General features: G+C 39.5%; 1 protein-coding gene across 10 annotated transcripts in view; it reads right to left on the bottom strand.

Annotated features, from left to right (window-relative positions):
- Positions 1 to 15387, bottom strand: part of EXOC6 (exocyst complex component 6) — a 223468-nt gene extending 208081 nt beyond the window's left edge. For 5 of the 10 annotated variants that reach the window (XM_081268552.1, XM_081268557.1, XM_081268559.1 and 2 more), the window contains exon 1: positions 14595 to 14706. In XM_081268552.1, the coding sequence (XP_081124678.1) occupies positions 14595 to 14680 (86 nt within the window). In that variant the 5' untranslated portion in view covers positions 14681 to 14706. Of the gene's footprint in view, positions 1 to 1599; positions 2027 to 14594; positions 14707 to 14824; positions 14885 to 15368 lie in introns of those variants that run through there. The other 5 variants (XM_081268555.1, XM_081268556.1, XM_081268561.1 and 2 more) reach the window with 5 other exon arrangements.
- Between the last annotated feature and the right edge of the window lie 2437 nt (positions 15388 to 17824).

Genomic DNA, 17824 nt, shown 5'->3' with positions numbered 1-17824 from the left:
TCTTTCAATAAATTTGTACATTTCTGCTAGGTTGTCCAAACTAGCAAGAGTCCTTCTAAATATTACCTTTTCTAACATTTATAAAATCTACAGTAGTGTTAACCTTTCTTATTCTTGTTACTGGTAATCTGTAACTCTTCCACCCACTCCCTGCTCAAGGTTTATCAAGAACTTGTGTTTTGGTTTTATTGATTTTCTCTACCGCTTTCCATTTTCTTTTTTCATTGCTTCCCATTGTAACCTTTATCATCTTTCTTCCACTCTTTGGGGTTTCATTGGTCCTTTTTTTTACTTCATTTACTTAGAAACTGAAATTCCTTTCTAGTAGAGATATTCTACAAATTTCTCTTTATATAGATCTTTAGCTGCATTCCCAAAATTATATATTGCATTTTCATTTTATTCACTTCAAAATACTTTCTAATTTCTCTTGTGATTTCATGTCTGACATAGGAATTATTCAAAAGTATGTCATGTGGTGACTAAATATTTGAGAACCCTTTCCAGAAGGTTTTCTTTTTTTTAATTTTTTAAAATTTTAATTTGTTATATACGACAACAGAATGCATTACAATTCACATTACACATACAGAGCACAATTTTTCATATCTCTGGTTGTACACCCAGGTTTTCTATTATTGATTTTTAATTTTATTCTCTTGTGATCAAAGGACCGTATTGTGGAAAGTGTATCACATACTTCTCAGGGAGAAGGCTGAAAAATTCTGACACTGAAGAAAATAATTTAATAAAATAATAATATAGACAGGCCAGCTAAAGGATAATTAGGAAATAACAAAATGTCAATTTGAATACTAAAATATATATTGGTGAGTTAATACACTTTGGATTTGCTTCAAAATAATCCAGAGTGAGGGTGAATGGAGAGGGGGAAAGATCAAGCACAACTGAAGCTAGACGATGGTTCATACTGGTTCGTTTATTATTTTACTTTTTAAAAAATATTTATTTTTTAGTTGTAGTTGGACACAATACCTTATTTCTTTTATTTATTTTTATGTAGTGCTGAGGATCGAACCCAGGGTCTCGTGCGTGCAAGGGAAGCGCTCTACCGCTGAGCCACAACCCCAGCCCCTATTTTACTCTTTTAAACATTTTAATTTTTCCAAAATAAAATGATGCAAGGTGCTGGCATCTCCCGCTCAATTTCAATTCTTCCACGCTGGCGGCGGTCCAGCGCGCCCTGTGCGTGACCTGACACCTCAGTCACGCCGGCCGCCAGCAGCTAACCTTCGCCCCCGGCACCGCAGCCGCACGAAGCCGGCAGGCCTACCGCGGGTCCTCAGGACTTGCGCAGCGGGCGACGCTGCAGCTACAGCGGTCTGAGACGCCCGGGCAGCCACACCCACCGACTGCGCGGTGACAGCTCGCTGGGCTGACCACCTCACTGACAGGTGCGACCGCCCGCTCTGCCCCTCCCGGCCGCGGCCCGACTCCAGCCGCCCACGAGCGCCCCCGTCCGCCCCCGCGCGCACCACCTGTCGGGCCAGTGCGCGCGCGGCCAGCGGTGGACACCCCGTCCATACACCGGAGGTACTGGCAAGACGGCCCGAAGTCCCGAGAAGAAAAGAGTTTTACCGGAGAGTGGGCCCCACGCAGGCGGTGTCAGTGCTCTCGATCTCCTGCAAGATCCGCTCGTGCTCCGGAACGGTGCCCAGGGCCTCGCCACTCTCCGCCATCTTGGCTGGAAGCTGAGGAGCCGGCGAGGCGCGGCGCCGCGGGAACGGCGGGGGCGAGCGGCAGGTGGCGCGAGCGCGAAGGGCGGGGCGGGGCGGGGCGAGGAGCGGGGGCGCGCCAGCCCGAGGAGAGCAAAATCGCCTCCTGCTCTCTCCCACGCTGTGACCCTCGATGTCTGATGCCTGCCTGGCCTTTGGGCTGTAACGTACACTCTTGTATTTAGTGTGCCAAGGTAATGAAAGGTAGCCCTTTGTCACCCTCAATCTGTAATAAAGGATAGGGGATCGCTGAACAAGAGGCCCTGATATTCTTAGTGGTGGGGAGTCAGGGAAAGGAAAACATACACTCACAAAAAGCAAAACTGTGTATGGAAGTTAAGTTTATTTTAGGAACGAATAAAAAAAATCCTGATGAGGACCGCTCTGGGTGGTTTTGTTTCTCCTGCCCAAAGCAAGTTCACAGAGGCCATTAAATTACATATCATCTAGGAAGTAAATTACAAACTTAAGAAAAAGTAAACGACAGGAATTTAAGACACTTAATAGCAAATATACAAAAGAGGCCCAGAGCAATGTGTGATTTTATGCCAAAGTCCTTGAACCCAAGTGCCCCCAGGTAGTGGTAGCTGGGATGAGAAGAGGTGGGCAGCAGATTGGTGGAAAGAGAAGTGGGCGGCTTGAGCAAAGGTACCTGTGTAGAAAAGTCCTGCTTAACAACATGTTTGTGGGAGTAAACCAGTTTGTCTTGATCAAAGCAGCCACCGAGGAAAATTAATCAGGGACAGAGTGTGAACCTAGCCTGAGGAACAACTATTTTCTGGCCTCCACTAATCCAGGGCTTTGAGCTTCCCTTTGAGTTGGCCAGCGCTGTCACTATCTGCTCCCTTCAGTGAGCCTCTGCTAGAAACCTGTCTCCTTCCTCCTCCCCACTGTAAGTCCTGGGAGATGAAATTGCATCATAGATAAGAGCATGAGTTCTGAAGTGTCTTCAACTGAGTTCTTTAGATTAATGTCACTGCACAGTTGTGTGACACTGGGCAAGAATCTAATCCCTTGATTTCTTAGCTTCCCCATCTGTAAGTGACAATAATAATAGTATCTACCTCATATTGCTGTCTCATATTAATTTTCTATTGCTGCTATAACAAATGATTACAAATAGTAGCTTAAAACAACTCAGGCACGTTATCTTATAGTTCTGCAGGTTAGAAGTCTGACATAGTTCTCAATGGGCTACAGTACAGGTATCAGCACAACTACATTCCTTTCCAAAGACTCCAGTGGAAAATTTGTTTCTTTGACTTTTCCACCCTCTAGATGCTGCCCATAATCCTTGGCTTATGACCCCCTTCCTTTATGTTCAAGGCCACATTACATCTGATCATTCCTCTGTAGATACATCTCCCTCTGACTCTTAGACAAGAAAAAGTTTCTCTGCTTTTAAGGATCCATGTAATCGGATTGGGCCCCACTGGATAATCCAGGACAATCTTCCAACTCAAGGTTATTAACTTTAGTCACATCTATAACATTCCTTTTGCCATGTTCCATTCATAGGTTCCAGGAATTAGGATGTGAGCATATTTGAATGTTCATTATCCTGCCTGCCACACTTATAAGGGTCCTATAAACATTATTTATTGCCCCTTCTATTAATCTGAGTCTCTGTCCTTCTTGGAAAATGCAACTCAAAATTTATTTGCTTCATGAAGATTCCCAAAACTAATCAATCTTCTCCAATGACTACAGATTCAATTTAGCACATTTATCCACTCCTCCAATTGTTTTAATAGTAATCACTTATTTTGAATTGATCCTTTTTATACATTCATGGGTTTTATTTGTTTTATATACTTTATCCTCCTTGGAAACTCACTGCACACTGGCATGGAAAACCAAGTAATCTCTGCTACATCCAACTACCCATTTCATCAGGAAACCCCATTGCAAGCCAGTGTGAATTCATCAAACTTCATCCCTGTTTTCACTGCCTTGATGGTACAAGAGGCTCCAGACCTCCCCCTGGGAAACCCCACTTCCTGGTGCTTCAAGAATACACAGAAACAGAAAGTCTCTTCCCAAGTCCACCAGCATTGGCACACCATGGTAAGGTCCTTGAGTTCAGATGACTTTTTTTTTTAAATTTCCAACTTCCTATACTTCCTCATAGAATTCTGCACGTAGATGAGAGGAAACTGGAGGGGGCCCTAGGTTCGATCCTCAGCACCACATATAAATAAATAAAATAAAGGTATTGTGTCTAACTACAACTAAAAAATAAATATTTTATATATATGACATCTTAGTGCTTGCTTCAGCAGCACATATACTAAAATTGGGATGATACAGAGAAATTGTGACATGCAAATTTGTGAGGTTCCATGTTTTTCATCTCCTGCCATCACTTAGCTGCCTGCACCTATCCTTTAGAGAGATGGGATTCATTAAAGGAAATTGAACATTGAAAATAATAATAACAGTAGAAGTTGATTGTATTTAGTCCCCTTGATAGAAACTACAACACTGGCAAAGAATGTTACCTGAAATTCCCTGATGCCTGCTTTTACCAAGAGCTCCAATGTAAGAAACAGTATAAACTGTATCCACTTCTAGTTGTTAAAAAATATATATCCTTAGATCAAACCAAATCTCTTTGTCCATATAAATTGTTCTTTTAATCAAATCATAATGAACAACTTTTTCCTTGGCTAACTGCTTCTCTGATTACTGAGGCTCCAGTACCCATTGTTAGCATACCCCCACTGCAGGTTCAGGGGAGAGAATAAGCCTTTTGAAAACTGAATCTGAAACTGAATCATAAAAATATGAGTACAATTTTTATCTCCTCCTACAGGGAGAATAAAAAGCTAGTCCTCTCTGGAGGAGACAGCAGACTATTCAGCTTAGAGGGTAAACACAACCAGAATTCATGGCTCTGCAAAGTAGAACAAGGCAAGGTAAGGCACATAGATAGCACAGGCTAGCTCCCTATTTGACAACCCTCTCTGGGAGTAGTCCTTTCCTGAGCAATTGTTATCAAGACCTTTTCTCCTTCTCTTCAATCCTGACACCATCTATGGAAACCCAAATCCCAACACCCTGCTCTGGGAAGCCAGGCCTGCTTAGGCACTTCTCTTACCAGGCCTGTTTCAACACCTGCCCATTAAAAATTAACTCAACATAGCAGTAGTATCATCTCAAAATTCAACATGGAAGGAAGTTCATTTACCACTTCTTCTGTAACAGTGTTTGCTGTTTGCCCTCTGTGACTTCTGACAGTTCTGTTAGTACCTGAAAGCTTTTGCTATGAATTTAAAGCTAAGTACCCAAAATAACTAGATTTTTTTTCTTCAGTGCTGGAGATCAAACCCAGGGCCTCAAAAGTGCGAGGCAAGCGCTTTACCATTAAGCAACATTCTCAGCCTGCTCACTGTAGGTTTTTAATCATGGACATACATATAACAAATATATAAATGTGGGGGAAAAAAGCCTACCCAAAAGATAAATAATTTAATTATTCTGGTTTGAGGAGGAGTAGGTGGGGTAGGGGACATAAGCATTTCATGTTCATGTTGGGGGCAGAGGATATTGTCTTCCAGAGATCCGTCCAAAATTTATCTTCAGGAGTCCTAGGAGGAAAAACATACACCAGGAGACCAACAAGATAGGGTTTGCATTCTATATCCAGTATGAAATTAACCAGCAAAGTAAGAATTTGACATGTAAATAAACTCTTGGTCATTAACAACTTATACTTTGAGCCACTTGTCCACAGACTAATAACCTATTTTTTAGGAAACTCCTTCAAGAAAGAGACTATAGAATACAAGTTGCCCTGGTCTGGCATTTAACAGCTTAGGGTCAAATTCTAACTGATCTCTTACTAGAAGTTAAGTTTCAGGGAGTTACTTGTCTAAGCTTCAGTTTCTTCAAGTGTGAATTAGGGACAAAAAGCATTCCTAGCTCACCAAATTGTTTAGGAATTAAAGAAGATATACTATTTGTAATGTTTAACCCAGAGCTCAATTTACGTTAATATCAGAGACTAGGATTAGTAGGCATCTTTCAGTAAACCACATAACCCAGCATTTAGCATCTTCTTTAATAAAATGAGAATAAAAGCCGACCCACAAGCCAGACATAGTTGTGCACACCTGTAATCCCAGCTAACCTGAAGGGTGAGGCAGGATGATTGCCAAGTTCAAGGCCTGTCTCAACAACTTAGCAAGCCCCTGCCTCAAAATAAAAAAATAAAACAGGCTTTGGATGTAGCTCAGTGGTAGAGCATTCCTGGGTTCGGTTCCAAATACCCCCCCCCCAAAAAAAAACAGTCCACATTTTTCTAACCATTGACAAAGTAGTGTGATTGTGTATTTGGGTCTGTGCACCTGAATCTCATTATTTGTGAACCCCCAAAGGATGGAAAGTCTGAAATTTGTTTTCTGCTGTTATAGAGGAGGAAAGAGGAACACATCTTATTTCCAGATCCACTTTACTTAGTCCTCTGAGTCTTGTAAGGCAAGTGCCATTTCATGGTCCTTGGAGGGAGTGTCCATCCTTTGAGGCACATATTGTGGTGGCAAACAAATTGCTAAGTCTATCTCCACCTACAGGCAGTGCTCCTAAGCCAGAGACAGGGACCTTGTAATACTGTTCACCCAGTCCACTATCTGGCATGTAGTAAGAGCTCCATTAATATTTGTAAAATGAATTATCCACATGCAAATATTTCTCATGTTAAACTTGATCTTGTAAAAGCATGTTTTATGAAGTAGGATACATCTCTGGAAAAAGATTCTCCCCTGCTCCTGGCTATTCTACAGACATCTGATCTTTATCCTCTTGAGATTTTGCTAAAAGCATTCAAATGTTTCTTAAGGAGTTTTAGAGACCTTCATGTATAATTGCAAAACTGTAACAAAATGTAAAGCACAAGTAGTCTTTATACATTGGTTCTAATAAACTAACCCTTCCGGGGTGCTTCTAGCTGCTCATCAGTGACTGGTTATCTGATAAGCAGCTAGAAGCACCCCGGAAGGGTTATTTCATTAGAAGCTAGTCTTCCTGATTAGCTTCCACCTTCCCTTGTTGGTGCAGTGACACCAAGTGGCCATATTTTGCAAATGCAAGAGAATAAACAAAGCCCAGCCCATCCTGGGAGGATTCCTGCTACTAAAGGATGTTCAGGAATTTGCTGTTCCATAAAGATCTGGACCCCACATAGAGAACAATAGAAGGAAATTTGAATTTGTGGCCAAATAGAATAATCTTTTCATTAAATATGATCCAGTCCTCTGAGGAGTTGAAAGGTAATTAGCCCCCAGTTTTATTCATGCAAGAACTCTATTAAATGTTTGCAGTTAACTAGGCTCTGTGCTAAACTCCTAGAGATGGCAGACTCAGGGGTCTTTGACCTATTCAGTTGTCCTTGGTTTAATACCTGCCATCACCATTTCATAATTCTTAATAATTTTTTAACAAAGGAGTCTGAATTTTCATTTTGTATTGAGCCCAACAAATTATATGGCCAGACTTGCCTTTAAACAATGCCCTTAAAGTTCTATTAGCATGCTCATCCCAAACTAAACATTTTTAAATGTACAGAGTAATTAAAGAGTAATATGATTTTCTCTGACTTTCATTCTCTTTCCTTCAGAGTTTTCGTCTCAACTTATTACACAAACTATTGTCGCTTCTCCTCTTACTTTCCTTCTCTTTGTCATTGCTTTTTTTTTAAACTTACCATCCTATCCAGTGCACTCTCCATTCCTGTTCTTCTCCACTCAGCTTCCTTTAATGTCCTTTGCCCATTTTTCCCTTTCCTCTCCTCTCATTAGTCCTATTTTTCTTTCTTTCCTCTTGACCAAAAAAGTTTAGAAATGTAGATAATGGAATGAAACAAAATAATAGCTGATATTTACTCCCCAGCCACTCTCTAAAATAACTTCCCTATTTTGTTATTCTTCGTAGTACTTGTTATCCATTTTTATGTGTAGATTTCTGGTTCCCCTCCCTAAAATACAAGCTCCCTGTAGGCAAGGAATTTTCAGGTCTTGATCTAGCTGTATCAACAGGACGCTGACCATGGCCTGACATATTCTAGTAAACCATTATTATGTATTTACTGAATGAAATGAGTGAATAAGTGTTTGCTATGAATGAGACATTACATTGAATACATTTCATGCCTGATTCAAACAATCCTTTAGATGCTCTTTTAGCAAATAACGTCAGATTTGAAACCATGTCGTCGTTCCAAAGGCCTTTTACTTAACCACAAAATAAATACAGCTGTCTTTCTAGTTGAAATACTTGGTTCAGAAACATTTTTTAAGTTGTGTCTAGTGTTGTAATGAAGATAAAAAAGCTAATTGTATTAGTTTAATGTCCTTCAATAATTGGGCAATTATACCACCAACTTTAATCAAGGACCCAGGCTTTCCTGAGGTTTTACAGAGGCAGCAGGCCTCAGTCATGGTTGGACGTGCATTTACTTTTGAACTGTTTCCCCAGACTCCATTTTATACCCACAACATGTAGCATACTACACCATTCTCATTAGAGAATAAATAAGGTCATGATATTGCATTAGTATAAAATATAAGCATTCAGAAATATGATTTCAATAATAATAATGTATTATATATTTCAAAATGCTAAAAGAGTGGATTTTAAATGTTCTCATCACAAACAAAGATAAGTATTCAAGGTGATCGATATGTTAATTAGTTTGATTTAATCATTCTACAATGTAAACATTTCAAAACATCACATTACACCTAATAAAAGGTCTGGGGGTATAACTCAGTGGTATAGTCCTTGAGTAGTATTCATGAGGCTGTGGGTTCCATCCCCATCACCACAAAAGCAAACGAACCAACAACAAGAACAAAAAAGATTATACCCAATAAATACAATTATTATTTGTCAATTTAAAATAAAATTTTAGCTAGGTACAGTGGCTCACTCCTATAATCCCAATGACCCAGGAGGCTGAGGCAGGATGATCAGCCTGGGCAACTTAGCAAGATCCTGTCTCAAAATTTATAAAAAGACTGGGGAAGTATTTCAGTAGTAAAGCATCCTTGGGTTCAATCCCCAGACACACACACCCACACACACACACACACACACACACACACACACACAAAAACTTAAGTAAAATAAATAATTATTTTAAGAGAGAATTTTAAATGTCCTCAATACAAGGAAATGATATTTCTGAGGTTATTGATATACCAATTACCCTGATCAGATCATCACACATTGTATACATGTATTGAAATGTCACACTGTGCTTTATCAATATGTACAATTACCATGTGTCAATTATAAATAAAATATATTTCAAAAAAAGGAAAAAATTTAAATAGTGATTACCCTGGACATTTCTTTCTTGGTCACCATTTACGGTATTTCTCTGTGCCCTTAAGATGTAAATTAACTCTACATCTTATCTGAGAAACTGTTCCTTTAGGGGGAATGAGTCTTAGGGGGCAAAAAGTAAGCGGGAAAGGAAAGCCTAATATATCTATTATCTGTCTGAACCTGATGAGATGTTTAAAAGGATTTTGTAGACTTCTATGGTCAATTTGGTTTAATTAAATACTGATGTTTGGGTTGCAGGTATATTTCTGAGATCTCTGCTTTCTCTATTGGATCTAACAACTACCTTTATAAATTAGTGAGCTTTTGTACCTGACTTGTGGCTAAAATTTTAAAATAAAAACTACAAAATTTCCTTTTTAAAAATTCACATGACAATATTCCCTACCCACGTAGAATTTCAAGATATTGTACCTGTATACTTTGTCAAGACTCTGATATACATATTAAAAATATGAATGTATTAAATTACACTGAAATATATATCCCAGATTAGACAATAGTAGTAGCAGCTAATATTTCCTAAGCATTTACTATGTGCCAAGCAACGCTATGCTGAGCACTTTATGTCCACTAACCATTGGAGACATTTTATTATACCGTCTGTGTTACAATGTCAGAAACTAAAGCCAAATCATACAATTAATAGGTGTCTATTCCAGATGGAAATCTAGAACTTTGATCTTCATATACTTGCTAGAATAAAATATAATATAAATCTTACATTTCTGTAAGATTTCAACAGCAAGAGCATTCTGGAATATCTATAGCTGAATGTAACTAGTTAAATGATTTTTGTTTTTATGTAATCCTAAGATTTGTATAGTGTTTACAGTGTGCATTTTTATTTTTTAAAATATATTCTGTCCTTTTTTAAAAGCATGTTATCTTCATTCCTAAAAACTTTAAAGTCAAAGAAATATAATATCCTGTTTGCTCTTAAAAATTCATGGTCAGATTTTGGAAAAGAGCCCAAGAGAGGCTGTGAATACAAGTGTGAAACAATTATGTTATCATAAAACAATTACAAAAATTTCTTCTGGTACGTCATCTTGTACAATTCCCTTTTCCTCTTATTTTTTTCCCAGCCCTCTGCAGTCCCTTTTTTGGCTCTGCCCCCCTCTACCTCCCACTAACTTTGTAGTGCCCTACAGTGTAGCTACAATTTTCTTATCAGTTAGGCTCAGTTACAGCAACAAAACACGTTGACTTTTGAGCCAAATCAATTCAGACCTATTTTCAGGGCCTGTTCCAAAGAGCTAACAACACAACTGCAGGACCTCTAGGAGGCATAATGAGTCCCAGGCTATTTCTGGTCTGAGTGGGGTCTAATGATGAAACCTGGCAGTATGAAGTTCTAGTGTAAATATGGCAAATAAAGGTTTTGAACACTGCTATGGCCCTATTAGGACCATAGCTGCTATCACTAAATTTGTCAGAATCATCTTGGAAGGAAGAATTCAGACAGCCATTATCAATGCGTCTGAATTTACAGGTTGGTTGAGACCCATTCATTATCTTCCTTGTTGAAGGAAATTGGTAATGCTGAATCAAACTGGTATTAACTGTTTCCTTTAGCACAACTCCAACAGCCATTAAGGGACAGACATGTCCTCTAAGGGGAAGAGCTGGCAAGAAACCAGTTGTATCTAAACCAAGTAGAGGGCCTGGAGTTAAAAAATCAAGAACCCCAAACAAAATGAGAACATCCTGTGGAAATTAGCATATGGTTGCAACATGATGAAAACAGTGATACCAAGGGCGAAAGGATTTGGGCAGCAAAACCAAGTCCAATCCTCACCTGGTGGTTAGATTCAGCCTTCGAATATTCTGCCTGTGGCAACACTGCTAGTGGCTGTGGGCCTTTATCTTTCTTCCTTTTCTCTTAAGTGCAGTCACCATCCCCATGAGTTCCATTTTCCCACCCTGGAATTCATTTCCCAATTCAATTTCTACAACTGTCTGAGTTGGCTTTAACAAATGTTTCATTGGCAACAATAATAACAAAAACCCATGGGGTGGTGGGGGGGACCATAGTATCTCAGCTTACCCTAAAACTTTCCTTCAAACTTAATACTAGAAACTTAACACACAGAATAAAAACAAATGTAAGACCTCAGAGTCATCTGATTTTTACCCACTCTTGCATAAAGGGTGCCAAAGATGCTGACCCAAGGGCCTATTGGGGGAGTCAGGTAGGAGACAGGATGGTGGGGAGCTCTGGGAGAAGACACATAATGAGATCAGGAGAGGAAGGAATACAACCTGAGCCTGGTGGAGGAGACTAGGCCATTGACAATCCCTGCCAAAATGACTCCTTGTCCCAAAAAACCCACTGACAATTCCTCAGATACAGATCAGTTCTCCCCGATGATGAATAGGGGTGAGCTTGTCAGGAAGGTCGGCATGCTCTGTGAAAGGACAGAAATTGAGTCTTCCTCAGATAACTAGTGGAACCCCTCTGAGTTCTGAGTCACTGAACTCTCTGGGCTTACCCTCTTGTAGAAGCAGACCCCACCTGGTCCTGATATGAACACTGAGGTGACCAAAGCACCTCAGATTCCTACCTGAAAAAGAAGGTGACAGGGAAGGGACATTAACAGTTAAGAACATGTGAGTTAAAGTAATGCCTAACTTCCATGACACGGAAAAGCAAGCAAGGGAACTCTCCATTTTCCGACATTCTCCCTGCCTCAGTTCCCAGGTGCGTGGTCTTCCCCGGCAATGTTTCTCTCACATTCTCAGCCCTATCATTTCAGTGTCCCAACTTTTCTCTCCATATCCATTACAAGGCCTCAGAGAGGGGCCATTATGGCTCTGAAAGACAATCAACTTCCTGCCAAACCCCTTAAGCTCGAGTTTTAAAATACTTTTATCTTCTTTGCTGAAATGACAATGTTCTTTCTAGACCGCCTCCTTGCTTTTACCTCGTAAGGTTATATTAACTCATAGGCTCATGAATCAGTTCAACAAATATTTCTCCAGCTACTATGTACCAGGCATTGTGGAAATTTCTACAGAGGATACTAAGCGACAAGTAAAACACAGGCCATGCCCTCAGGAATCTTCAGCCTGGAAGTTATTATAACCTAAATCATGCGACACACACACACATACACACACACAAGACTAAATGTCTTGGATTATCTGGAACTTCAACAAATGGAGTGTTCACACCTAGTAGAAGGAAATAGGAGAAGCTTAATAGAAGAAATCATTTGAGCTGGCCTTGAAAGTTGGGTTAGGTTTTCAGCAGACAGAAGTAGGAGCAAATAATAAGAAAAAGGAATGACGATCTCCAAAGGAAAAAATTTCTACGCATACTGTCAAGTAGTAAACAGTCCAGTTTGACCAAAATGGATGTCCTGTATTTATTTTTCAAACCCCATTTTCTATCTGGCCAAATGAGCTGATGATGTGTTCCATAGAAACAGTTTCACTGGAAAACCAATGGCATGTATAGGTATTTTTAAAAAGACATCAAATGCTTTTCTTTTTTTTTTTTTAAGAGAGAGAGAGAATTTTAATATTCATTTTAGTTTTCGGCGGACACAACATCTTTGTTTGTATGTGGTGCTGAGGATCGAACCCGGGCTGCACACATGCCAGGCGAGTGCGCTACCGCTTGAGCCACAGTGATTCTGCAATCTGCATTTGGGGTAAAATTGGGGGTTCATAACCCACTTCAATCTAATGTATGAAATATGATATGTCAAGAGCTTTGTAATGTTGTGAACAACCAATAAAAAAAAAAAAGACATCAAATGCCAGTGTAAGACATCTTCATCTAGTAAAATGACCAAAGCAACAGTTGTGTCTAACATTGACCCAGATACAGTCTGTGGTCTGTTCTGTGACTCCATTCTATTCCCCAAAATAGCCCTTGCAAAAGAGGGCTCTAACCCAAACGCAAAGCTAAAGGGGGCATTACAAGCCCACTGGGTTGTGGTGACAGGACAGCACCTGGGGAAGGTATCTGCACTCTCTCTACTCAAAAGAGTGCTGCAGGAAGAGTACTGTGACTGCCAAATGGCAAAGATGTAGTTAGGAACCTCAGGTGGAAGACTGGTTCTGGGGATATTTGTCCTAGGAATAGAGGAAAGAAAACATGCAACAACCCAGGCAGGAAGTCAAGTCTCCCACCAGAGAAAGACAGCAGAGAAGATAGTTGTGGATGGATAAAGTCTGTGGATGTTGGCCAGGGGTGTGAGACCAGGGGAAAGGGGAAGAGGACCAGGGGTTGAAGGCTGAGCGTTCTGCAGAAAAGGCTGTAGTAACTAAAACATGTGTAGACCCCCTACACTCCCTCTCACTTTCCTTTAGACTTCTGACCTAGCCACAAGGCAAAAGCACAAGTTTTAGAAGGAGCTGGTTGGTATAAAGTATAGTACAGTACAATGTATATCCCATATGAAGAAATTTATTGTTTCCTATTTATAAAAGACAGTAGTTCTTTTATCTATTGAATATGGTAAAAATCACCTACCCAGGATGAAGGGGCACCGAACAGTTATGATGGAGCTGTAATTATTTCACAATTGCAACTACATATTGATATTCCAGTAACTAAGCAGTAAAACACAACAGTTTTCTGTGGCCCCAGCACTACCCTAAGCCTTTCAAAGACATTCAAACTATGTTTAATACAAAATAAGATTCAAATATAGGGGAGAAATTTATTCAGGTTTAAACTATAGTGGGTTTCAAAGCATGTGGCCCTAAGACATTCTTGGAAAGAGGGAACATTTCAAAAATCCTTCCATTTAATCTACAACCTTTAGTCAACAAATATTTATTGATTGTCACTATCACATGCAGTGATTGGTATCTTGTTCCCATACTGATAATTGTCATATCTAGGCAGACACTCAGAGAGGATTAAAATTTCAAAGCTGCCCTTTAACACAAAGACACACTGTCTTTCATTTTAATCCTGTTCTTGAACTGTGCAAATTAATACCCGTATTACCAAAGAAGCTATTTTTAAATCTTATATGAAAATTTAAAAAATACAGATCTGAGAGGTCAGGATATATCCAAGGCAGCAGCAACAACATGAAACAAACATTCTATATATTTTTCTACAACTTACATCTACCCAAATATAAATTGGTTTCATTGATATGTCTAATCATTATAGACGTTTTTTTCACTTAGTGATATTGTAAAGAAAGATATTTTAACGAAAACAGTTGAAACCTCACATAAACAAAGACAAAATACCTATTTTGAGATGGTATAGGTCCTTTGTGGTCACTTGAAGGTCATTTATATTTTTTAACTGTGGTAATGAATTGAGAAACAAACATAATGTAAAAAAGTAGAGTAATTATTTATTGTAATTTCTTTAAAGATGAGCAAACTGTGAGAATAAGTGTATACAAAGCTATAACTGTTCTTTAAAAATATAGTTTTTTAAAATTCTGTTAATTTTATTAAGTATAAAAAGGAAAATGAAAAGACCATCTTAGGCCACCAAAGAAGAAACAATGAAATATAAAGGTGCCCTACCTTAGTGTAGCTTCAATGGGCAGCTCAAAAGACTGAATCTCAGCCAGGACATTCTCATAAGTTTGATCTGTGTCTTCTTCCAACATTGCTCCATATGCCCCTGGTCTTCCAGCTGCAGACATTCAATTTTACATGAAAAACAATTGTAATTTATAAAGTAAATGCAAGTTCCCTTGAAATTATTATAAGGAGTCTCTGTTCACCCAAAGAAGCAACAAAAACAAGCTCACTGTCTGATCTCATGCTATCAGAGTCCTTGCTTCCAAGAATGTTGCACAGCTGTTGCTGTCCTGTGTCTACTTATAACATTTTACTTATTATTAACCTTGACACAGTTCAGAAAGTTCCTGCCTAATGCCTGCTATATTTATTCACTTGCTTCTCAAAGTAACTATAAGTACGAATTGGAACCGTTGTAACTATAAAAATTTGTTAAATACATTTGATTTGATGGGCATTTATTTAATATTATTTATATTAAATGCATAATTTACTGCATTAATTATGTTGACATATGTTCCTGATTATTCCAGTACCTCTGCCCTTACCCATAAACCCAGGAAGGCAACTTGCCTAGGAAAAAAATGTAATGTCCTATGGAATGTGATTCTGAGGTCTTTGCCTAGTTCCTTGGACCCTGAGCCATTTGCTTCTCCACCCTACTCTATGCTGTGTGAGTTCCCTCCATTCTAGGGCCTTTAGTTCTTTTCCCTCATGTTCAAATGCATAATGCTCCTAGAGGCATTTAGATTTTAATCCTTATCAGTCACTTACACCTCACTGTGATAGAGCTTGCTGGATCCATTCTTCAGAATAGAGTTTGCTTGGGAAGAAGACAGAGCATGAAGATGTCAGAATTCAAGAGAACTGATTGCCACTGAAAGAAAGAATAAATGCAGGAACCAGAGGCCCAAAATATCCATGGAAAATTACCTAGAGTCAGCCCCAAGTAAGCCTAAGAGACTAAATGTGCATTTGCACTAGATCTTCCTTAAATGAGTTTAACCTCAGACTTTCTTGCTCTGCGTACAAGAAAGTGGTTATTTAAGGAGATGGATAGTGACGTTCTTTCACATGAAGCTATTATTTTCTGAAAAATACTCATGTTCTCATAAAAATATAATAGTCAAAGTGTGATATGACTACAAGGCATTTGACATACATAGCATCAGTTTGTTACTCCTGTCTGCATCCATACTCTCGCCGGCACTTCACTGTGGGCCTGGTATTTGTTCTTGCACTATGACTTTGGCCTTGACCATGTGATATCTGTTGGCCAATGATGTATGAACTGAAGGGACACTGTGTGAGTTCCTAGCCTAGGCTTTGTAGGGCTTCATATATTTCTGCTTGTCCTCTTGCATTTTGTCATTCCCTGAGAAAAACATTTCTTAAGAGATCCATGAAACAGAGTCATCCCTACTAATCCACAGATTTACAGGGAGAAGCATGTATTTTCATCCAGCCACAGCTGTGTGAAATGAAACTGCCCAGGATAGATCAGCCAAGCCCCAAATGACCCACAGACACAGCAGCCATAATAAAGAACTGCTTTTCAGTCACTAAATAATGAAGGGTTACACAGCAATAGCAAACCAAGGCAGCATTTCTCACTTCGACCCCACCAACAGCCTTGACATTCCCCATGTGAGATGAACAAATGCAACAGGAATACGGTTAACACCACCTGGCCCTAACTTGAAATAATGTCTACCTTTGAGACTTAATGAAAATGTTATTCATTTATATATAAGGTTTTTCATTTATATCAAACCATGAGGTTTTATATAATATTTCTGAGCAGAATGTCAGATTCATATTTGTATTGCCTTTAACACTTTAATAGTATACATACTGTATATAACTAAATACCACAGTTAAGAAATTGATTATTATTCCTCACACACACAGCTGAAATTTTTATTCCAAAAATTTTCAAATTTATAGGAGTCTTTAGAAGAATATAATGAACAGTCATATTCCCTTTTTCTATTTATAACATTTTGTCATATTTGCTTTTTCTTTCTCTCTCTACTGAAGGGGATTTTAGAATATAGGTATATGTTCTTAACATATGGAAAGAAAAATCGTAGTGATTTCAATAGAGCTCTTTTAGAATAGGATAACACCATAATAAAGTACTTTGGTTGACAAACCACTGTATCTTTGACTTACTGCTACTGCATGACCCCAGGCCCACTACACAGTGCCATCATCCTCTTCCAGGACAGCCAGCACCACCAGGAGATTCAAGGTCTTCTAATCTGGTGGCCTGGTTGCCTCTCTGTGCTCCTGAGTTCTCTCCACCCTCCTTTTCTCTCACTCCTCTCTCTTCTGCTCCTCCCATTTCTGCAAAGTGAATTTTCTCCCTGCCCCTTACTTTCCTCCACTCTATATAAGACTCAGGCAACAACTTCCTGTTTCCTCTGGCTCAAACAGCATCTTCCTTTTATTCAGAACTTTCCTTGAGTGCCATTTCCTGCCGGAACTCCACACAGATTGAACGAATAGGAGAAGGCTCTCCTCCCAAAAGTCAGTCAGAAAAACAACCTCCCCTGTCGCAGAGAGCTGACCACAAATTCACCAAATAAGGAAGAGAAAAGGAGGAAATGGAAAATTTTCAAACAGTCGTATTCCAAGATGCCCATAAAAAAGAATGGCATGTGGGACTGGAATGTTCCCAGTCTCAACCCTTAACTTCTCCTCCAACTAGGGCTCAGTTTGTCTACTTCACAGGATCAAGCCTGACCGCTGACGGGAGATGTTGAAGGGTCCTGTGATCTTCCGAATACGCAATCAAGCCATAAGTAGCTCTGATATGGTCCTTTCCTGGGGTGGCCCAGTTGCCCCCTCTATAATTTACTGACTCTAGGAAACGTCTAGCTGCTGGGGACAAGGCAGGGTGTCCTGGGAGGAAGAGAAGGGGTAGATGGAGCAGACAGGCAAATGTTACCTGGTGTTTAATTCTGCTCAGTCTTAGTGGAGTCAGAGTCCCATCCTCCCTCTCCTGCGGTACCTCCCTGTGGAAGTAGTCCTCTCACCTTTATATGTCTTGGTGGGTCCATAAAAGCAACTCAATAATCTAGGAACAGAAAAGTCTATCAAAATGTGCCAAACAAATAGCTTGCTTGGTGACTAAATACCAAGCATTGGCCCCTCAGCTCAGGAAAACAACCATCATTAGCTCTATTCAAAATTGTCCCAGAAATCCAAACTAGTGTCATAAGGCA

This window comes from Spermophilus citellus, assembly GCF_964194105.1.
Source record: "Spermophilus citellus genome assembly, chromosome: 15".
NCBI classification, from domain to species: Eukaryota; Metazoa; Chordata; class Mammalia; order Rodentia; family Sciuridae; genus Spermophilus; species Spermophilus citellus.
This window is presented reverse-complemented; position numbering and strand designations above follow the sequence as displayed.